Raw genomic sequence first — 24434 nt, 5'->3', positions numbered from 1 at the left:
AAAAAACGAAGAGCACAAAACTGCATCAGTTTGATACTGTTCCTCATAAGAGGCTTTAGGGTTGTAACTGATGTCCAGTGCAGTCTACCCCCCCCCCCCCCCCCCAACACACACACACACACATACACATACACACAAACAGTTTACCTTTTTTTTCAATCTTTAAGTGTGGAAGTTATTTTTACGTTTTACTGTGAGTAGAAATATTCTATACTTTTATTCAATCTTCATGTCAATAAGAGAACCCCTCTATTTATCTAACACCTTTTGAATTTTGTCAACATTTTTGTCCCACAACTTCTCATGGAAGAATATTCCAGGCATCCACAACCCTCTCCATAAAAAGTATTTCCCGATATTGCTTTTTCCTCCTTGCAATTCAATTTTATGTCCTCTAGGTCTGTAGTCTCTCCATTTTTGGAGGTTATTTTGTTCCTTACTATCTTCAAGAGTTTAAATGTTTGTATCATATCTCCCAGTGCCTCCTCTCCTCCAGGGTATACATATTCAAGGATTCTCCTCGCAGATCTTCTGGCACCAACCAATGACACAGTCACAAGTGGGCCCAGGTGGATTTGGGCACACCCAGTAGCGGCACACCTATGATGTGGCTGGTGGGGATCCCCAAGTCCCACCAATTGCAAAATCCCAGCATCTCTCCTTCCTGCGTACCTTTTAAGCACCAGTTCTTTGCTGTAGAGACTGATAAACACTGCTCACGCCAGCCTCACAGCTTTCCTTCTGATGCAACTTCCTGTTTCCACATATAGGGTTACCTTATGGCTCCAGAAAAAGGAGGACAGACTGGTCCAATCCAGGTTTTGCTTCCATTGAAAGCAATGGAAGTAAAACCCAGACTGACTCAATCTGTCCTCCTTTTTCTGGAGCCATATGGTAACCCTATCCACATATGGAGGAGTAAGTCAGAGGGAAGGCTGTGGGGACTGTGCAAGCAGAGTGTTATCAGTCCCTACTTGCTGCCGGCAAGAAACTGGTGTTTAAAAAGGTACGTGGGGGGTGTTCTGTCCACTGACTGCCTTGCACTAGTTTATAATGTGATTCTAAAATGTGTGTAATGCTTTTACTGTTATTCTCATTTCTTAGGACCTTCACTCTGCAAAGATATGTGAGCAAGGCATTGTGTGTAATGTGGTTCACAGGCAATGCAACCACACTTGTCTGTCTGAATAAGAATGGTTACTACTGGTTGTGAGGCTGCCCAGACCTCTTTTCTCTCTCAGCCAAGCCTGGCTCCTGTGTCTACTTGCTATCATTTCCCGTTCAGTCTTACTATCTCTGTCCTGAGAGGTCAGTCAGGTATGACTTTTCCCTCCAATCGAGAGCCGTCCTCTAGGACCACCCCTTGATACCCGATGGCAGGCTCTGTCTCCATTGGTCTCTATCTGCTCCTCCCTGAGTCTGTGTGAGGCTTCAACACCTCTTTGTCCCTTCAGCCATGAGGCATTTCACCATCTTGTTAGAGACATGGAACATGCACCATTGTGCCCCAGAGAGCTCTGTCCTGCTGTAACTCCCTGCAACGAACTTGTTTTTTTATTTGAAAATATCTCCTCCCTAATGAGATATCGCACATTCCAGTCACCCAGCTTTGAACCACTTCTATCTGCTTAACTATTTCTCACCTGCAATAAAGCTACCTCTCCTCAGATCTCCACCTCCAGCAGCTCTCAGATTACGGAGTCTCTGTGCCCTGGAGCAGCACTTCTGAACATCTGTCTGTGAGTAAATTATCTGTGATTTATTCAAATAAAAGAGACTTCAGAAAAATAACAGAGACTTCAGGTGTGATTGGGGTGCCAAGGTTATACGTCAAAAAATCATAGACTTTACAGTAACAAGTCTATGAGAGGCTTGAACAGGGGGGGGGGGGGGGGGGGGAGGTGGAGAGACTGGATCATCAGCGGAAGGGGGGGAAGGGAGAGATGCTGGTCAGGGTGTTCTTGTGCCCACCTACTTTGGACGCAGGCCCACCCAAAATTGGGTGTCTGGCTACACCACTAGTGCCAACGCCATACTATTCTGATCGCTTTCCTTTGAACAACTGAGTCTTTATATCCTTTACAAGAAAAAGCCTCCAAGACTGAACACAGCACTCCAAATGCAGTCTCACCAATTACTTGGACAGGGCATTATCACTCCTTTTTTCTGCTGGTTATACCTCTCTCAAAGTAGCCAAGCCTTACTAGATTGTTTACCACCTTGAGATCTACAGACATTATAACCCCAAGGTCTCTTTCCTGGTCTGTGTACATCAGCCTCTCATCTCTTTATCACATACAGCTCATTTGGAATTCTGCACCCTAAATGTATCTTTCTACATTTCTTCACATTAAAGCTTTTCTGCCAAGCATTAGCCCAAGCTTCTAATTTTTGTATAGTAAATGATGGCAGATAAAGATCTGTACGGTCCATCCAGTCTGCCCAACAAGATATTTTATATGTATACCCAAGTTTGATTTGTCCTAGCCTTTCTCAAGGCACAGACCGTAGAAGTCTGCCCAGCACTGTTCTTGTACTAAGTTCTGAAGCTAATGTCGAAGTCCCTTAAAATTTACACTCCAGCCCATCCCTATCTATTCAGTCACGATCAGGGCATAGACCGTAGAAGTCTGCCCAGCTCCCATTTTGTTTCCCAGTTACCGGCGTCGCCATCCAATCTCCGCTAAGATTCCGCGGAACCATTCCTTCTAAACAGGATTCCTTTGTGTTTATCCCAAGCACGTTTGAATTCCATTACCGTTTTCATCTTCACTACCTCCCGCAGGAGGGCATACCACATATCCACCACCATCTCTGTGAAAAAATACTTCCTGACATTAGTCCTGAGTCTGCCCCCCTTCAACCTCAATTCATGTCCTCTAGTTCTACTGCCTTCCCGTCTCCGAAAAAGGTTCGTTTCCGGATTAATACCTTTCAAATATTTGAACGTCTGTATCATGTCACCCCTCTTTCTCCTTTCCTCCAAGGTATACATGTTCAGGTCAGCAAGTCTCTCCTCGTACAGTTTGCAACGCAAATCCCATACCATTTTTGCAGCTTTTCTTTGCACCACTTCCAGTCTTTTTACATCTTTAGCAAGATACGGCCTCCAAAACTAAACACAATACTCCAAGTGGGGCCTCACCAACAACTTGCAGAGGGGCATCAACACCTCCTTTCTTATGCTGGTTATGCCCCTCTCTATGCAGCCTAGCATCCTTCTGGACACGGCCGTCGCCTTGTCGCATTGTTTCTTCACCTTCAGATCCTCAGACACCAACACCCCAAAGTCTCTCTCCTGAGTTGAGCTTACTAATTCCTCCCCTCCTATCCGGTATCTCTCTTTTGGGTTTCTGCACCCCAACTGCATCACTGTACACTTCTTGGCATTAAATTTTAACTCAAAATATATCAGTAGTAAATTGAATAAATAAACTTATACTTCCCAATTCAATTATATATATATTTAAGGTATAAATCTTTTTCAGGAGAAATATTACCAAAATATGCATAAAAATATAATCTACTATTAAATCATAAATATGAATATATTGTGAAAAGTGCTCAGTTCACACGTCAGTCATAATAGAACATGACTAGCTGAGTAGAGAACCATCATCGCACCCTTGGCGTTCTCAATTGTGTAGGGACAAACGTATTGTCTCTATCAAGCATCTAATAACAAAGAACATTGATTAGGCAATTATCAACCATTATTAATGCTATATCAAGCTGCTTGTATTAATTATTGCATCAACCGTTATTAGTGCTAATTCAAAATGCTTATATTGAATATATTTATATACGTTTCTCATACTATACAAATTAGAACTAGGTACTAAACAGATGTTACGATACCATATTGATGATATTAGTCAGATAATTGAGTCACTGGTTTAGTACCGTTCATATCAAACAGCTGAAATATTCTCGTGAATGACCCACTGTGTATTAGTACTTATCTGTAAGCTTTTTCAGTATGGTAATGAGCGCCAATTACGTGGAGATGGATCCACACCCAGTTCAGAGAGTGTTTCCCCCAACAAAAGCGATATCCATGAAGCGTGAAAAACATTAATAAACAACAAAAATAGTGTTGTGTCAAAAAGTTAACAATCTGTACATCCCATCTTATTAGTCCTTGATTCGACTCTAGCTGATCCGCAATTGTTTCACTAATAGTTCCAACTGAGTTTCAACGGGTCTTCATCAGGAAGAATAACCTGTGGGAACTCCAAACTCTACTCATCGTCAGTGACTCAATTATCTGACTAATGTCATCAATATGGTATTGTAGGTATGAACTTAACTTCCTTTATTGAATCCTCATTGGAAGTTATTACTCAAAGAACAACAGCATTAGTATCTTTTGCCTTAGTAGAAATGGATCATAACACAGTCTTGAGACTTTTCTTCAGACATTTAGATTCACTGTTTTTAGGATCCAAGATAAGAATATATCCAGATCTTGCCAGAGAAACACAGAAGAGACGCAAAGCTTTTTTAGCATTGCGTCAAAGGACTTTGGGTATTGGAGCTAATTTTATGCTCAAATTTCCATGTATATGTTGAATATTGTGTCAATCAAAAAATTATCAATTCTTTGAACCTAAACAGTTAGAAGATTTCCTGATTTCTAAAGAAGAAGAGAATGTGAATGTGATAGTCATGTAACAGAACGAACACTGTATAAGATACCTAGGAGGAAGATAATGGGTCAGAAGCACTCCCAGTTTGAATTAACATCTGTTTTAAAAAGTAATTTTCTTATTTTCTTGGATCTATATTTCTTTAATGCTTAGGATGAAAATTATAAAAGCATATTTCAACTTTTGTTAAAAGAATTTCGATTTTTGTAAAGTTTATTACAAATTGCAATATTATATTGTTTTGTGCTGTATAATAATAATATAATAATAAAGAAATTAAATAATAAAGATATTTTTTGCCAGCCTCAAATATACCCACCTCCATGACAGCAGTATGCAGGTCCCTGGAGCAGTTTTAGTGGGTACTGCAGTGCACTTCAGGCAGGCGGACCCAGGCCCATCCCCCCCCCCCCCCCCCCCCGTTAAACGTGGTGGTAAATGTGAGCCCTCCAAAACCCACCACAAACCCACTGTACCCACATCTAGATGCCCCCCTTCATCCCTAAGGGCTATGGTAGAGGTGTACAGTTATGGGGAGTAGGTTTTGGGGGGGAGGCTCAGCACACACGGTAAGGGAGCTATGCACCAGGGAGCAATTTATGAAGTCCACTGCTGTGCCCCCTAAGGTGCTCGGTTGGTGTCCTGGCATGTCAGGGGGACCAGTGCACTACGAATGCTGGCTCCTCCCATGACCAAAGGGCTTGGATTTGGTCATTTCTGAGATGGGTGTCCTCGGTTTCCATTATTGTTGAAAATCGGGGAAGACCATCTCTAGGGACGACCATCTCTAAGGTCGACCTAAATGTGGAGATTTGGACGTCCCCGACCATATTATTGAAACGAAATATGGCCGCCCATCTTGTTTCTATAATACGGGTTTCCCCGCCCCTTCGCGGGAACGTCCTGCGAGGACGCCCTCAGGAAAACTTGGGCCCCGTTCGATTATGCCCCTCCACGTAAACCCTTTGAAAATTGATTCCTTAGTGCAGGGGTAGGCAACTCTGGTCCTCGAGAGCCGCAGGCAAGTCAGGTTTTCAGGATATCCACAATGAATATGCAGGAGATAGATTTGCATAAAATTTGAAAATTTGAAAACCTGACCTGCCTGCGGCTCTCGAGGACTGGAGTTGCCTACCCCTGTCTTAGTGAATCAAGTCCAAAATGTCTCAGTGTGGTTGTACAACTCATTTTACAGGAGTGTCCTGAGGTAACTCAGAATTTAAGAATAACCTCTCCTTTCTCCTATGAACACACATCTGTTCCCCTGAGTTGGCCAACAAGATCCTTATAAATGAGAACTAAAAGCACTGGAACGGCTTGAGAGAAGTGTGAAGTGATAAAAGAGGCCGAAGGGGGAGCTCCAGAGGTACAGTGCTCAATAAGATTACCAACAGGTGTCAGACCTCCCTGAAGCATTCCTTGTGACCCTAAATATGCATGTCAGCAGACTGTCCTGTGCTGACAGATGTCACACCTCCCTTTCTGACCCTGAATGCAGGCTTCATACTGAACACAAGCTCCACCGAAACTCCTCACCTGGAAGTGGAAGCAGCCAGCATATCCGTCCTGAAAGCTCTGTCCATGTGGAACCACACGATGGAGGATGGTGTCATTCAGGGTAAGGGAGGCAATGGCGGCAAGGAGCCAGCAGTCTCCTACAGAACAGAAAAGTGAGAGAGAAGTCAGTGAGCAGCATCTTGAGCAATCAGGTGACTTAGCACTGGAGTCATTCAACAGGCTTTACCTTGGCTGAGAAACAGAAAACATAAAATATAAGAATTGCTATACAGGGTCAGATCAATTGCCCATCAAACCAATATTCTGTTGCCAAAAACTACTATGCCAGATCACAAGTACCTAGCAGGATCCCAAAAAGCATACAGATTTCATGTAGGAAAAAGTAGTGGATGCCAGCTTTCGCTAAAGAGGAAACACAGAGCACCTTTACATCACAGGTGGTTCCTCACCCCAGCCGCTAAGTCAGGAAGGGGATTAATGGAGGAATCTTGCTGGGTACACAGTTCCCCTTCGTGTTCTGGCTTGTATGCAAGAGGTTCTCCCTGAAGGCAAAAGTTGTGGCAAACAGCAGCAAAAGAGAGATTAAGGTCTGCGGATTCCAAAAGCATATATCATCATCTCTGTGCTTCGTGCACCAAAAACGAGGACTCAGCCAAACACCTTTACGATGATGGTGCTGTGATAAGTGCAGAGTTGTGCAATGCTAGTGGAGACAGCATTCAGCGTACTGGCAAATGCAAGCAAACTGTTTTGTTAGTTTTATTAAGCATGTTTTATTTGTTATCTGCTCTATTGGAAAAGTAGCATATAAATGGTTTGAAATATATCACAGGACCAGATAGAGTTTATTCCAGAATCCTGAAGGGGTTAACGGAGCTGCTGACTGCACCCTCACAGCTCTGTTCAGCTTATCCCTTGACACAGGATAGGCTCCAAGAGACTCGAGAAGAGCAGATACAGTGCCATTCCCCTAGTGAGAGGAGAAAGAAGCAGAGATCTGGCACCAGAAGCCTTTGTTTGCAACTAGTGGGGAACTTTCCTTCAGTTTCACATCCCCTCCCAAATTATTTTAGTTCTGCCGCTGTGGTAATATCAGGGCTCCTTCTAGAAGCTTGCATGGAGAGTCTGTATCCAGCCACTAGTCGGTACCATTTTGCAATGAGTATGAATCCCTCCCCACTGGGGCCATGAATGCTGCCTCCACAGGCAAGCCAGCCCCAAACATGTTGGTTTAATATCAATGATGGGCAAGCTAACTAGTAGATGCTTCTCAACCCCTCCTGGAAGCACAACTAGCCTGCTGGGTTTTCAGAATTACAAGGAACATACGTGAAATATAAATTGGAGACCTGTTGCGTGTAAATCTATTAATTTATCTCATGCATATTCATTGTGTTAATCCTGAAAACTCAATTGACTATATGTGCCTCCAGAAGAGGGTTGAGAAACAATGCCCTAGTGAAGGACAGAATACTGCAATACCCTGAAGCCAATATGTTGCAGAATCATATGAACATGTTTGGGGAAAATCTTGCCAGAGTATACTGATTCTTTGAAAAAAGTGACCAGAATAGTAGATTGGGAGGAAGGTAGTAGTGGAGAGGGGTACGGTAGATATGGTTTGTCTGGAATTCAGTAAAGCCTTTGACACTGTTCTACCAGAAGACCAGTGAGTAAACTAATGATCTATGATCCCATGAGTCTGACAAATGGGAGATTAATGATAAATTTGGTAACCAACAGGACTTGAACAGAGGCAGTCAATGGGGTCCTGGGCAGTGAAAGTGGCTAGGCCTAGTCCTGCTCAATGTCTTTAGGTGAAATCTATTTTATTGGTATAATAAAACACAAGTACATGCAACATCACTCTCTGTAGATACATGGTCAGACTTTAAAACAAACATGTTCCTTACTATGAAAAAGCATACCGCCGTAGGGGAGTGGTGGCATGAGGCTGCTGACAGTTATTGCTCTCTCCGTGTTTGCTGGAGGAAACTTTTTCTTCTATTTTATAATGCTGCATACAAAACGTAAAGGTATGGTTCAGCCGATACCCTCGCCAGCCAGAACATCTTCACCTCTCCAGCACAGAATTGACTGGTTCACCGTCAGAGCCCCAGTACAAGGATCCAGAGTGGTATGCCCTGCTGTAATGTCAGATGAAGGAGCATCTGACGCCTTGGGGCTGGAAACACCACTCTCCCCTCTGGCGGCTTGTCCCCCACCGTATCCAGTGGTAGCTGCAACAGAGAACCCATTCCGGAAGTGAGTCGGGCAATCCGTATTGAGGGAGCAGCTTCTGCAAGATAGCTGCTGTGGAAGAGATCCAGGGAGTACCTGAGCAGGCCTCCCCCACGGTGATAACTTTGGAAAGTATACTGAGAACTCTACAAAGATTGGAAGCTACTGTTGTGTTGACTACAGGTGAAGTTTCCACTTTAGTAAGTAAAATGGATTTATTTGCTGCTAACATAGAAGGAGTAAGGAGACTGCTCTACTCAAATTAAGCATGTCCAAGACGAGGTGAATTCTTCAAGTATTATCTGCTTATATTATTAAAGATAAATCTATGATCCATTGAAAGAGTGAGCAACTGGAAAATCATGTTAGAAGACTCAGAGGGGCATAATTGAACGAAAACGTCTATCTCCATGGGCGTTTATCTCCGAGAACGGGTCCGTGAAGAGGCGGACCGAAACGTATTTTCGAAAAAAATAGACGTCCATGTTTTATTCGACAATTTGTGAGCTGGGCGTTTTTGTTTTTCAGTGATAATGGAAAATGAAAGCGCCCAGCTCAAAAACGAATAAATGCAAGGCATTTGTTCGTGGGAGGGGCCAGGAGTCGTAGTGCACTGGTCCCCCTCACATGCCAGGACACCAACCGGGCACCCTAGGGGGCACTTTTACAAAAAAAAAAAAAAGGTAAAAGAGCTCCCAGGTGCATAGCACCCTTCCCTTGTGTGTTGAGCCCCCCCAAATCCCCCTCAAAACCCACTGCCCACAAGTCTACACCATTACTATAGCCCTAAGGGGTGAAGGGGGGCACCTACATGTGGGTACAGTGGGTTTGGGGGGGTTGGACGACTAGGCATTAAGCAGCACAATTGTAACAGGTGGGGGGGGATGGGCCTGGGTCCACCTGCCTGAAGTCCACTGCACCCCCTAACAACTGCTCCAGGGACCTGTATACTGCTGCCAGGGAGGTGGGTATGACATTTGAGGGTGAAAATAAAAAGTTGTGAAACATCATTTTTTGTGGTGGGAGGGGGTTAGTGACCACTGGGGGAGTCAGGGGAGGTCATCCCCGATTCCATCTGGTGGTAATCTGGTCATTTAGGGCACTTTTTGGGGCCTTATTCGTGAAAAAACAGGGTCCAGGAAAAGTGCCCTAAATTCTAGCTACAAACGCATACTTTTTTCCCATTATCGGCGAAAGGCGCCCATCTCTGTTCGGGTGATAACCATGCCCCAAGTCCTGCCTTCACCACGCCTCCGACACGCCCCCGTCAACTTTGTACGCTTCTGCGATGGAGTGCAGTTGAAAACGTCCAAGTTCGGCTTTCGATTATACCGCGTTATTCGTTTTTGGGAGATAAACGCCTATCTCCCAATTTAGGTCGCAATATAGGCGTTTTTGTCTTTCGATTATAAGCTGGTCAGTCTTCACATTTTAAATTTTCCTGATATGTTTAAAAAGTACTTGCTGGAAAACCTGAAATCTACTTCTGAAACAATGCCTCCTTTGAATTATATTTATTATATTTCACCTAAGAATGCGCCAGATGAACAGGCAGGGGAGCAAGTTCAAGCAGAGAATTTCGACCTAAATAATCTTAGAACTTTATTGGAACAATCAATATCTGAAATAAATAAGCAATCTATTTTATTGGTCTCCTTCGTTTTCAAACAGAACCTCAATGCCGTTCTGAGATCATATTTTCGTTGCACGTAGTCCCTTTTTTACGGACAGTCTGGATTTATCCTGATGTTACTAATCTACTCAAGATTATAGGAAGGCTTTTTTAGCCATGAGATAGGAAACTAAAGACCTTGGTGTAACTTTTCTGTTAAGCTATCCTTGTAAATGTATGGTGAGATATGTTGGAGTAAAGTACGTCTTTTTCCTTCCAGAACAACTTAGAGCTTTCCTGTACTCGAAAAAGTTAGTATAAAGATTTGCAAGAATTTAGGTATTTGCTGGAACTGGATCACATGAAGACTATTCTAATTTTTTTTCCTTCTATGACCTCCTTATCTTTTAATTCCACTCCCCTTTCTCTTTGGATTTCTGATCTGAGAAAGATAAATGTTCATATGTATTCATATCTCTGAGTTGCTTTAACAAGTGTATGCTTGTTTATTTGTTATAAATAAAAAGCATATCGCAAGTTTTCTTTTATAATGAATACCTTAACCTAATTACAAGTTTAGGCGAGAGTTCTTTAAACATGACATAGGAAAAGGTTTGGGAAAAAGAGTATTTCTTTGCAAATGAGATGAAAACCTGCAACAAAGTAGACATGCCAGAGGACGTCATAAAGGTAGAAATATGATCAAAAAATGCAAAATAATGAGGCCAAATACCTTTTTGGAAGTGAAGAACTTGCAGTCAACAAACAAGAAAGTGACCTGAGGATCATCGTCCATGATGACCTCAGTCTGATGCCCAGATGATCGAAAGCCCCACACTGTTCCAAACAGCACTCTAAAAATAGCGCTGGAACAGCACAGGGCTTTACCGCCTCTATGAACAGCAATAATAGCATGCAAATTTATGCATGCTATTATCTCTGATCATACTTGTTTGACAGGTCTGGGCTGTCAAACACAGGGACTGGAGGTCTGTGGGACCACCAGATCCCCAAACAGCACGGCTCTAGTGGCCTAGTGCCCCCCACAAACCCCCACCCCAAGCCTACGACACAAGTTCAGTGAGAGCTGGGGATCCGGTGGGTCTTCCGCCCCAACCACCCCTAGCATGCCCCCAAAAGAAGCCCTGGTGCTAGGGGTGTTGGGGAGCTAGAGACCCACCAGATCTCCAGCCCCCCCCCCCCCGAACCTGTGTCAGGGGGGACTGGAGGTCCACTAGACCTCCAGCCCCCGTTTCAATGGCTGGGGGTCGGGGTTCCTGAGATGGGGGGCTGTATTAGGGGGAATGGGGGCCTTCTAGCAAGCAAATGCATACTGAACAGGGCCCATCATTCCTCCCCAATGGTCTGCAAACCCTATCGCCAGCTCCAAGCTGGCGTAGGGTTTGCCGAAGACAGCACGCCAATGTTTGGTAACTGCTCACGGATCATTGGGGAGGAATATGTTTAGCAAGCTACTTGTGCTAATAGCCCTGTTTAGCATGCATCTGCATGCTAGTTGCATTCAGAGCCCGTGAGCACGTTGTTTCACACGCTCAGGGAATCTGATCATGGGGCGGTAGCAAACACAGGCGCTAGTAAGGCACTAATAGCCTCTAGTGCCTGAGTTTGCTTCTGATCATCAGCCCATCAGTGTGACAAGTCGACAGAAAAGCATAAGGGTCTTGATTTTAGAACAGGACGCCTAGGAAGAAAACTAAAAAAGCACCTAGTTTATTCCTATTTTACAAAGGCAACATGGATTACTATCTGCATTTACAAAACAGGCTCTCAGATTCAGCCCCAAGAGTACACAAATGCCCACACACAAATTTACACCCGACCCACAGATTTTAGAAAGAACAAGCAAACAGGAATAGAGACATCCAGGTCAGGATATGTATATTTAAGCTAGCATTTTAGAAAAGGATCTTCCAACATAGAGGCTTTTCTAAAATGCATGCAGGAATGGACTTGTATTTGCTATGGGTGGCGGTAGTACCCATTTTGCAATTGTCAACATCTAAAATACCAGCAGGGTCAATGTGGTAACATAACATATCTATGTGCCGGCGCATAGGCATGTATGTTTGCCATTTTAGAAACATATAGGGTCAATATCATTTATGGGATGGCTCCAGACTATACGAGTGACATGATAGATCTCTCAACTCAAAACTCAACTTTAACTGCAAGGGATTATCTCATTCTACACTTCCCTAATTACAAAAATATCAAACACAAATCCACTCTAACTCGAGATGTCTCTCATTTAGGCACTTAGGGGATCTTTACTAAGGCACACTAGCTTTTTTAGCACACGCTAATATTTAGTTCCGCTGAATATGTTCAACAACTGGCCATCCCCTAACTGAACAGGTTAGGGTGAGCTGAGGTGGAGTTAGGACGGAGTGTCAACTTTTCAGTTCGTTAACCAGCTAAGTAACTGCATAAAGTTAAGACAGCAAAAGAGCTGTTCTAACTTTGTGTGCTGAATTAACCAGGCACCAGTCTGAATATCAGCCAGTGTCTGGTTAACTTCCAGGTCGGCTGACACACCCAGATATTCAACGATGGAAGCCATGCATGATCCAGCATTGAATATCCAAGGTTAATTCAGCCTGCGGTTGGAAGTGACTTGCCAGTCACTTACTGCCACAGCCTAAATATTGGGCCCATATACATATATATATACATTTCCCCAACGATCTCACAGCATGATATCATTTTCCTGTGTTGCTTTCAGGAGGGGGACAAAAAAATACTTCCCTTAACCCCTCCAGTAAAAACTGCACCACACAAGCATCTTTACATAATCTAGATGTCTGAGGCAGCAGATGTAAATCCCAAAGTTGATCTCAGGGAACACAAACATTCACTTATTCTGAAATGGGGAATGTGAATGTATATTTCTGCTCTCTCCCCCCCCCCCCCCCCAACAGTCGCACCCAAAACATGCCCAGACCATGCCCCCTTGCCATATATACATATTTGCGATTTGGACATGTATACCCTGGCTTTCTAAAACTGGGATTTAAATACGTATGTGATATACATGTCTAAATGCCAACTTATGTATGTCTAAATTGCAAACAGACCTTCTAAAACAGTGACGTAGCTACATGGGACAACAGGGGTCTGAGTCCCCCCCGAAATTTCCTCTGGGCCCCTGGTTTTGCTGGTGGGGGTCCCCAACCTCCACCAGCTGAAGCCTTGTCCAGCGCCGGTATCCGACGCCGCCACATTGCCTGCCATGCTCTCTCTTCCCCCTCACATCCTGCACACTCCTTTTAGTGAAACTGCTCATTTCACTAAAAGGAGTGTGCAGGATGTGAGGGGGAAGAGAGAGCAAGACAGGCAACATGGCAGCGCCGGAGACTGGCGCTGGAGAAGGCTTCGGCTGGCGGCGGTTGGGGACCCCTGCCAGCCAAGGAATTTGCTGCAGCAGTAGGTGAGGAGCAGCAGGACGGTGGGGGGGGGGGGGCAGCAGACCAAAATGTGCCCCCCACCTCAGCCTCTGGCCCCTTCCCACCGCGAGGTCTGGCTACGCCCCTAAATCTAAAATGACCGTCATACTCATGCATTTTATAAAATATACACATACATACATCAAAACTCCATACACAATCCTGTAGGTACACACACACACATACGCCTGCAGACGTCTGCACAATTTTATAAAAAGCATTTTCTACATTCAAAACTGACTTTACATGCAGAAAAACCTTTACTCCCACAGAGGGAAGTAATATTACCTCTGCAAGTCTCTAGTAAAACCCCTGTGTTCAGTCCTGGAGATCAAACCTCCAAAATGGCACTGATAAGGTGGCTGCAGTTTGAAGAAAGGCCACCAAAATGCTACATGGACTGTGCTACAACTCATACATACAGAAAAGACCTATCAACATGTTTTTGGCACTAATCATATTTCAGTTTGCCAAAAATTGAAGATGGATTTTTAATGAGTTATTGATGAGAACATAAATTCTATTTGTAAGAATTTGTAGAATGAAATTGATTTGATTTGGCTGATTTTTATTTTGTTTTCATTTAAATATTTTAGGTGCCCTTCTACTAACACTTAGCACGCTCTAAGGGAATTAGCACAAACTAATTGCTAAGAAATCCACAGGTATAAAATGGGCTTCTTACCATTTACCACACACTAATGCCATTAGTGTGTGCTAAGCCTTAGTAAAGGGGACCCTTAGTTTTGTATATACAGTAAAGTCTTGATTATCTGACCTAAACGGGACCAACCCATTGTCGGATAAATGAAAAATCGGGTAATATGGAAAACAATGGTAACCCCTCAAACAATGCAGAAACAAAGGCAGTAAAAAGCAGTGTCCTGGCTCACAATGGTGGTAAACGTAGGGTCCCAGGTTCGGAGATCGGAAAGAGAAGCCGTAAGACATCACTGGAGGTCTGTTCGATATGCCGGATAGCTCACACTTATTCCAGCCATAGATCTGTTGTAAGTGTATGTACCTAAGTGCAGCAGGCACACTGCACTGGAAGTGGGAGTGCCTATGCCCCACCCATGCTCTGCCCCTGTGTACACCCTCTTGCAAATATGCCATTATTCTAAACATTTACACACATAACACACGCATAAATGTGAGCCCCCTGGTTTATAGAATTACCTTTGTAATGCAGGAATGTCCCATTATCCAAGACCCTCTTGTACACAGGGGTCCTTTTAGTAAGCTGTGGGAAAAAGGTCCCTGAAATAGCGGTGGGGGCCATTTTTTCCTGTGCACCACAGCCCCTTTTATGCAGCGAGTAAAATGCCCCCCCCCCCAAAATAGCCATGCAGCAAGATAACTCTTACTGCGTGGCCATGCGGCAGGAAGCACTTATCGCCACCGAGGTGGCAGTAAGGGCTCCCATGGTAACCAGGCAGTGTGAAGCAATGCCCAATTACCACTGGGTTATTGCCGCGTTATAAAAAAAAATTCCGGCTAAATGGTGCACGCCCGAAACAGAACTACCATCAGTTGCAGCATTGGGCTGGCAGTAGTCCCGAGTTAGCGTGCGGTAAGCCTGCGTGGAGCTTACCAATGCTTTGTAAAAGGGCCCCACAGTTAGGACTGAATTCTACATATGGGGCCTTATTCTACAAAGTTTATGCTCCTAAATTTACGAGCATAATTTATACTCATAAATTTATGCTCATAAATTACGAGCCTAATCTATGCTCCAAAATAGATTACGTTATGCTCATAACTTTTATAGAGTAAGGCCCCTGGCGCCAAAACAAACCACACAGCACAATTCTACAAAGCGCACATAAAGTTAGGTGTGGTTTGTAGAATAGGTGCGGTTTGTAGAATACACATAGCGCTCATTCTGCAACTAAAATTTAGGCACGACTTAGGCGCAGATCAGGCATATTCTATAACAGTGTGCATAATTTTTAGGAGCACCAACGACCCGCCCATTCCCTTCACATGGTCACGCCACCTTTTGAGATCCGCGTATTAGAATTTATGTGCACCACTTTACAGAATATGCTTAGAAAAATATGAACGTAAACGCTAATTAGTGTCAATTAGTGCCAATAACTGCTTGTTAGTGGCTAATTACCAGCACTGATTGGCTTGATAAACAATTAAGTTGTGCGTGCAATTTGGCCACACAACCAAATTGCACACACAACTTCAGAGGCCATATATAGAATCCAGGGTTTACTGTACATTCAGATAAAATTCAGCAATGGATCAGAACTGGAAAAACATACCAGCAGGTTTATTTGAAGACTCCCACTGCACAGCAGAGGGCTGCACAGGAAAGGGAATTGCAGGTACCCACGGGTATGGAAGAAGTTTTGTGGGATTACTGCAGGGGTAGAAGAAGTTACCATGAGATTCCCATGGGGATGGAAGAAGTTGCCATGGGATTCCCAAGAGAGTGTAATTAAAATTTCTGGTGACTCCAGAACGAGGCTTGGAATGCACTGAAAGAGGCAACTGGAGCTCCAGAATGAAGCTTGTAATGTATGAAGAGAGACATCTGGAGCACCAGAATGAGGCTTGTAATGTATGGAGAGAGACATCTGGAGCACCAGAATGAGGCTTGGAATGCCCAGAGGCAGCTGGAACACCAGACTAAGGCTCAAAACATTCATTGGTTGAATACTATCCAAAAGGCCATGGGAGGCCGCTGGGGTTGAGAGGAAACAGAGGGCTGCGAGCAACTAAATAATAGCATTGACTCCTGCAGGTACGGGTGGGGATGGAACAGATTAATTGTGGGAATGGGTGGGGATGCCAAAGATCTTAGTGGGTATAGGTGGATATGGGTTAGATTCAGTGGTGTGCTGGAGCAGGCTCTCACAGGCTCGCAAGAGCCGGTTGTTAAGTTTTTAAGAATTTTGGGAGCCGGTTGTTAAAGTAGGGCCCTCCATGGCTACTTTAACAACTGGCTCCCAAAATGTGGGCTTGGGCCCCCTGCTGAATTATCTTTTACTTTGCTGGTGGAGATGCTGAGCCTTGCCAGCCAAGTCAATAGACTACTTCTGCTCCCTGCTCCTTGTTTCCAGCTCTGGGCAGCAGGCTGGGACTTCTCAGCAATGTGAGAGAAGTTCCAGCATGCTGCTGAGAGCAAGACGTTGGGAGTGGTGGCAGTCCATTTAGTGGCTGCCAGCAAAGGTATGCCTAGCGTGCCCGTACGAAGAGAGGGAGGAGAGAGAGGCAAGTGTTGCTCCCCCCCCCACCCCCACCCCCCACCCCCGGCCCTTCCAACTGCAGAGCTGGCTACTTCCGGAGAAAGAGCCTGTTGTTAAAAATTTACCAGCACACCCCTGGTTAGATTCTATTGGGGATGGGCGGGAATGGGTGAAATTTCTCTCCCTCTGCAACACTCTTACTGCACAGTAGCAGTATAAGCCACCTTAAGAGGGGAGTGGAGACTGGCTTGCTTTATAACTGTTGTATCAGCTCAAGATTTCTAATTCCTTATAACTTTGCAGGAATCAAATTTTTCATGTGAAAAAAAAAGGTTGTTTTTTTTTTATTGATCAGACTGGCATCACCCTAAAAATCTTTTCTAAATACACAACAACTTTATTAAAACCATTTTTAGAGAGATTAATTTTCCATTTCTGCTCTTAGGAAGGCACTGTACTGATAAGATTTGGTCCTTATCTCTCTCTTCAGCAGCACATCACCCACTAGAAAAGAGCTGCAACAGCACAGGGCTTGCAAACTGGGTGTGCTGATATCCTGCAGAGAGGAAAGTAACATCCAGAGCTTGGGGTGTGTTTTGCCACTGGAGTATTGGGCATCTAAATGGCAAGTGAAATTGAATATGAACATATGTGCAAAGTGATGCACAGAAGGAAAAATAATCTCAACTGTAGCTAGATAGTGCTGGGTCCCATATTAGTATTCGGCACCCAGGAAAAGATCTTGGAGTCATTGTGCCAAATACATTGAAAACCTGAGCTCACTGTGCATTGGTGCCCCAAAATAGTAAATAGTAGATTAAGAATTATTTGAAAAGGAATGGAGGATAAAACAGAGATTATTCTTATGTCTCTCTATCATGCCATGTTTCGGCTGCACCTTAAGTACTATGTGCAGTTCTGGTCGTCATATCTCAAAAAAAGACACAGAAAAACTGGAAAAAGTACAGAGAAAGATGACCAAAATCATAAAGGGAGATGGAACAACTCTCATATGATGAAAAGCTAAAGAGGTTTGGGCTCTTCAGCCTGGAGAACAAACAGCTGAGGGGAGATATGATAGATGTCTATAAAATCCTGAATAGAGTGGAAAGGGGTAAACGCAAATCGATTGTTTACTCCTTCAAAATTCAGGTGTCACCTGATAGTATTTGCATGTGCGCATGGTACCCACGTGCCAAAAGATAAATTTTATTTTTTAGCACTGGGGGTGGTGATGGGAACCGCAGCAAACAAACTATGTGGAAGTTAGGCAATTGCCTAAATAATGCCAAGTTACCTGTTGTTGGCTTGCATATACATATTTATTTATATGTGTGTGTACACTAGCATTGTAGTACCATGTTTTTAGCGTGGAACCCTAATTTAGTAGGTGCCCAGGCAGTTGCATTCCTGCGTATTATATTAGTTTAGACAACATTAGTATAATAGTATGAAGTTGATTTCCTATATAAACTCTGTACTTCTGTTAAAATCTGAACAATGTCCTGAGCCAAGTCAGAGTAAAACCCAAATTCCTCACATTCCTTTTGATAAGGACGGAGAGGCTCCTTTGCCTAAAGTGCTACGTGCCTGAAAACAGGTTTTCACCCTTTCCACTACAGGGGCATGGATTTCCCTATGCCCAAGATGATACCAGCCTGAAAACAGTTTTTTCTCTCTTTTCCCTATATCGGCACAGATTTCCCCGCTGTTAGCCAACCTGCAATGTCAGAAGGGAAGGTATATCCTTCAGTGCTTTTGTCTTTTTTTTGTCCCCTCCACCCCCAGCAATTTTTTTATGGCTTTCTACCTTTCTACTTTATAGCACTTTAACCTCTCTTTGTGGGGCCTGCTGACTTTTTTATGTGAAATCTCTCTGCAAACTGCGCAGATCTTTGAAGACAAACAGGAAAGACTTTGGAGTTTTGCTGTTTCTCTATGCTGTATCCTTGGTTCCTGGCAACTAAGTTTGCACCAAACCTGAATGCAGAGCTACATCGATCTCTAGTATGCAAATAAAGCTAAGTGGTAATATTTACCTATGCTAAGTTTCTGAGTGTTGCCTGCACATATCTTTGGGAAACCAAGAGAACTATAATAGCTGTGACTAGCAGTATAGACTGCAAGCTAACAGTGCTTACAGCGGGTTGCCTAGCAAACAAATGGGCAGGCAGAATAGGCTGTGGGCCAGTGGCAAAGAGCTTGTAGTGAAGACCGTGTAGTGACCTGGCCAACTGCAGGGGCTGTGAATTAGTTGCAGGTAAAGCTGACAGTGTAAGAAGCTGCCTAACAGCTCATATCAAGTGGGTCTGGAAGCAGAGTGTGGGCATGTTCTATGCTAATCGATTAGTGCTACTACATTTTCACGTGCTAACCAATTAGCACAGTGCATGAGCCTTTACCACCTACATAATGGGTGGAAGTAGGGGCTCAAGCGCTAATGGCCACACGCTAATGAGAAAATTAGCGCGTGGCCATTAATAGGGAAAATAGAAATATCAGCCATTTTACCCCGGCAGAAAAATGGCCATAGTGCGCGGGAATGACCTGTGTAAGGATGCGCTAACGTTACTTTACTGCAGTTTGGTAAAAGGACTCCTTAATGAGCAATAAGGCTGTGGAAGCAGTTAGCATAGCTGGGTTTTGCTAAGCACCAGAGAGAAAAATCCATCCATCAACCACTATAAGTCAGGTAGTCTTCAGAAAGTCACTGCTTATCTCAGGGTATGAGCAAGAAGGATTGAATGTACTCCTTGAGATCCTGTCAGACACTTATGACCTAGATTGAAGACAAGATGCTGGGTTTGATGCACCTTTGGTTTGATCTAGTAAGGCAAATCCCATGATCATCAGCTGCCATCATCCTAGGGCAGCCTCCATTAAACCTCCACCAGTAATGCTCCCATACAATCACATACACTATGTTCGGCACCAATTAAATTAAGGAGACAAGAAAACACAGCACACGTACCCAGAGCTCCCTGGCAAATGTCTGTCCGCGTGGCCCCATCCACAATGAACTGCGGGTTGGACTGCATCTCCTGAAAACACATAAGCTCAAAGATATTAAAAAGTTCAAATGCAGAATTATTTTTTCTCTCAAAGCTCTACAAGGTCCTATGAAGTGCAATTTATTTCTTCTGCAATAAAATATTTTCTTTTTTTCTCCAATTTTCTCCGAGACACCATCCTTGCAATTCAGTGGTTTAGAAGCAGACCGAGTCGTCACACTCCAGGCCCAGTCTAGCGCTTTTACTGTGGACATCTGAACCAGCACTCAGGAGCTGCCTGCCAGTACATCCAGAGGCCACAATAACTGGTTGGTATTATTTAATTAGTCAAGACTAAGCTATAAAAGTGTGTTAATGAATATTCCCCAGGGCACTGTGTTCGAAAGAAAAATCTACCTAAATATTAACCCCCCAATACTCAGCCAGTGGTGGTCAGCATTTTTTTAAACGCTGATCGTTGCAGGCTAAATTATCCCCCGATATTCAGTACCAGGCCATGTCTGGGCACTAGCAGTGAATATCGGGGATAATTTTGGGCAGGCAGGCTGCTGGAGTTATGGGGGCCCAGCCGATATTCAGCTGAACCTGCATAAGAAAGTTATGTGGGCCCCGTCTGAATATCGGGCCGGGACCCGCATTTTTAGAAATGGGGTTTTCCCCCTCCTGTGGCCCCTGACAACAGCCCCCCAGGGTGCCCCTCCCCAACATCATCTCTGCTGTGCTCTGCCCCCCAACAACTCCCCCCGTCAGCAGCCCCTTCCCACCCCCGCCTCCCAGTCAGGATAGGACCCTTCCCTGGAGCCTACCTGACCTCCCTGGTGGTCCAGCGAGGCATCAGGGAGCATGAGCGAATTCCCCTCACTCCTGCTCCTAGCGGCTTCTTCTTGAAAATGGTTACTGCGACTTCTCATGGTACTTGCAGCCATTTTCAAGAAGCTGTTGCTAGGGGCGAGGAGGATTCACTCATGCCTCCGATGCCCTGTTGGACCACCATGGAGGTCAGTTAGGCTTCGGAGGAGAGTCCTATCCTGACTGGGAGGTGAGGGTGGGATGGGGTTGCTGCAGGGGAGGGGAGGGGAGGTTGTTGGGGGTTGCCCGGGGGGGGGGGGGCAGAGAGGAGTGGATATGTTGTTGGGGAGAGATACCCAGGGGGCTGTTGTCAGGGGCTTTGGGAGGGGGGGAAAACTTTATTTTAATGCAGGTCCTAATCTGATATTCAGCTGGGGCCCACATAAAGATAAGGAGGTGAATTTAGGATAGCTTTTAAGTGGAGGAGTGGCCTAATGGTTAGTGCAGTGGGCTTTGATCCTGGTAACCTGGGTTCAATTCCCACTGCAGCTCCTTCCGACACTGGGCAAGTCATTTAACCCTCCATTGCCCCAGGTACCAAAAACCTAGATTGTGAGCCTTCTAGGGAAAGAGGAAGTACCTGCATATAATTTGTACAGCACTGTGTACATCTAGTACCACTATGGAAATCATTACTAGTAGTAGCTGTTTTAACTTCATCCACTTAACTTATGCAGGCCTCATCTGAATATTTATGATGCCAGCATAAGCCCTGGCTCTGCCCCTGACCAGCCTACTTTTTGGGGGGCCGGTAAGAGGCAATATTCAGCGGCACTCCCTGCTTTAGTGCCACTGAGTATTGGTGGTTGGGCAATGACAGGTGATTTAAGCAGGCAGAAGAGGCTTAAATTGCTTTGAATATTGGCATCTACACCTAAGACATAAAACATGAGCCTGAAATTCAATATATGCATTACCAAGGCCATTTTCAAAGCTTTTCCCATGGATAAATAGCTTTTTACTGACAGGAAATCCCTACTGACAACTGTTCCCCCCACTCAGTCCATACAATAGTGGAGAGGTTGAGCTCATTTCCAACATACCCTGGCATAGGAGTGACGTTCATTTCTGTCACTGTATGCGCAAAATTAACCCAGCTTGACACATTACTCTGGGTAAAAGTCCTTGTGCTGTTCACACTGCATGGGTACATTTCCCTTTATACACAAAAGGGCCAAGAGAGGTTGGGTATTATAAAAGCCTCACATAGATTTTCCACTGGTCCCTTTGAAATGTGCTGCAGGCCCATGGGCTTTCTAAAACTGATCTCATCTGAGGGCATCTTTCAAAGCTCTGCAGACAGGTACTATGTCTATGGAGCTTATACCTTTAAATTTTACCTCACAGGGAAAGGATGAGTGTACTTTCACTTTGAAAACTTGCGAGAAAAAAAAAAGCTTCACTTTTCTTGCAGGCACTTCTCCCTCTATCAAAACAATGTGCACACATTTTGAAAATACAAAGCTACATGCATTGTTGTTTCTCTGCCCTAACCCAAATCAGGAGCACCTCCATGATGTTTGGGTAGAAGTCTGTGCCTCATGAACACCACACATATTTTCATCCACAAACAGGGCAGATGCTTCTCAAACCGTTTAACAGCTTTTGAAAACTGCATTCCTGGGGGGGGGAGGGCACGCGATGGCAGTGACCTGAATGGATGCCTGGCGTTGGCACTTCTCCTCTCCTGACCCCACAATAATCTTCATTTATTTTATTATTCACTGCTCAATTGGTGACTGGAGATATTTTGCCCTAGCTCCTTTGGACCTCAGGGAAGTAATATGCGATGGCAGATTGCCTCTGTGAGAAGGGATATGGCGGTCAAAACATCGCAGCCCAATAAACACCATGGTAACCTTGTTTCTAATAAAATGGCGGTGGACTTCACGGTTTCTCCCATATTGGTGGAACTCCTGGTGGTTGCATTACAAAAGCAGCCATCAAGGAACTCATGTGGCATATGTCAGATATTTTGGACAACAAGCTATCTAAGCAGCATGCGTCCATCAAAGATATTAAAAGCAGCTTGGATGCCCACACAACCCATATCCAGCATATCAAAGACAACCTCCCACCAGGAGGACCAAGCAGTCGCCATGGATGGCCAAGAGTGGGAACTTGAACAATAATACAAATCACTGGTGACACAATTGGAGGACCAAGAAAACAGAGCAAGACAAAACAACATCCTCCTCATCGATCTTCCTAAATCTGTAGAAGATAAAGAACTCTTGGAGTAGCGGAGCACTGGCTGACTCAAGAACTAGACATCAATGTTTCGCAGTCTCAACTGGAGGAGTAGCCTAGTGGTTAGTGCACTGGACTTTGATCCTGGGGAACTGGGTTTGATTTTTCCATTCTATTTTTCTGAAGATTTTGGACTTATGTAAACTGCCTAGATCTGCTAGTTAGGCTTGGTGGTATATCAAATTTCTTTAAACTATAATCCATATGTTGTTAATGCAAGAAACGTATCTCCCCAACCTGGAACATGTTAAGTTATACAGGGATTGGGTGAGGGACTTGGCCTATGCCTCCTACATTGGGCAGCAACATGGGGTGAAGTGAATCTCATGCACTCCCCACAAAACTATACAAGATCCAGAGGGGAGGTCTGTGGTGTAAGCTGGAGAGCTCATGGACCATAAGTTGGCTCTATGTTCTTTATATGCCCCAAACGTATGCTCCCATAAATTATTCCATCTCATAGCTATCCTGTCTGCCCTTGGGAAATATAAAGCTTTGGTAGGGGGGGCCTTTAACATCACTTAAGACCCTCTCATTGACAGTAACCCTCTCAAACAATGGCACTAGGGTCAATTGCATAAGGGTGTTAACTTTGTCACTGCCGAGTTGGGGCTTTTAGACATCTAGAGGATGTCTACCGAAAGATGCTAAAAAAAGCACAATGGACCTAACTAATTACCGACCAGTAGCATCTATTCCACTCATGACCAAACTCATGGAAGGAATAGTGACGAAACAACTTACTGGATACCTAAATAAACAATCAATTCTGCACGAGTCCCAATCAGGATTTTGGACGAACCACAGCACAGAAACTGTACTAGTATCTGCAATGAACTCATTCAAACAAGCAATTGCGACAGGCAACAACATCCTCCTCCTGCAATTCGACATGTCCAGTGCCTTTGACATGGTCAACCATGAAATACTAATACATATACTAGAATACTTCGGATTAGGAGGCACTGTTCTCAAATGGTTCAAAGGATTCTTGACCACAAGATCATACCAAGTAATAACGAACGGGGACAGATCACCTCCATGGATACTGGAATGTGGAGTACCTCAGGGATCCCCTCTCTCACCAACATTATTCAACCTAATGATGACACCTCTAGCCAAACTACAAGCCAATCAAAACCTCAACCCCTACATCTATGTAGATGATGTCACAATTTACATCCCATTCAAACAAAATCTAAATGAAATCACCAACGAGATCAACCAAAGCCTCCAAATAATGCACACCTGGGCAGATGCATTCCAACTAAAACTTAACGCAGAGAAAACACAATGTCTTGTACTCACCTCACAACATAACACAAAATACTTCGATGCCATAATAACACCATGCTGTTCTCTTCCGGTCTCACAAAGCTTGAAAATTCTCGGAATCACCATTGATCGAAACCTCACCCTTGATACCCACGTGAAAAACACGACGAAAAAGATGTTCTACACCATGTGGAAACTTAAAAGAGTAAAACCTTTCTTCCCGAGATACATCTTCCGTACCCTGGTACAATCAATGGTAATAAGCCATCTGGACTACTGCAACGCACTATATGCCGGGTGCAAAGAACAAACAATCAAAAAACTCCAAACTGCCCAGAATACAGCTGCCAGACTCATATTTG

At 44.2% G+C, this 24434-nt stretch overlaps 1 protein-coding gene across 4 annotated transcripts in view; it reads right to left on the bottom strand.

Annotated features, from left to right (window-relative positions):
- CAPN1 (calpain 1) overlaps positions 1-24434 on the bottom strand; it is a 145142-nt gene that overhangs the window by 59719 nt on the left and 60989 nt on the right. For all 4 annotated transcript variants that reach the window (XM_030219876.1, XM_030219875.1, XM_030219873.1 and 1 more), the window contains exons 3-4: positions 19659-19728; positions 6186-6304 (exon numbers count right to left, since the gene is read on the bottom strand). In XM_030219876.1, the coding sequence (XP_030075736.1) occupies positions 6186-6304; positions 19659-19728 (189 nt within the window). The remainder of the gene's footprint in view (positions 1-6185; positions 6305-19658; positions 19729-24434) is intronic.

This window comes from Microcaecilia unicolor, chromosome 11 (genome assembly GCF_901765095.1).
Source record: "Microcaecilia unicolor chromosome 11, aMicUni1.1, whole genome shotgun sequence".
Lineage (NCBI taxonomy): Eukaryota > Metazoa > Chordata > Amphibia > Gymnophiona > Siphonopidae > Microcaecilia > Microcaecilia unicolor.
Note: the sequence above shows the minus strand (reverse complement) of the source record. Positions and strands in the feature narration are given on the sequence as shown.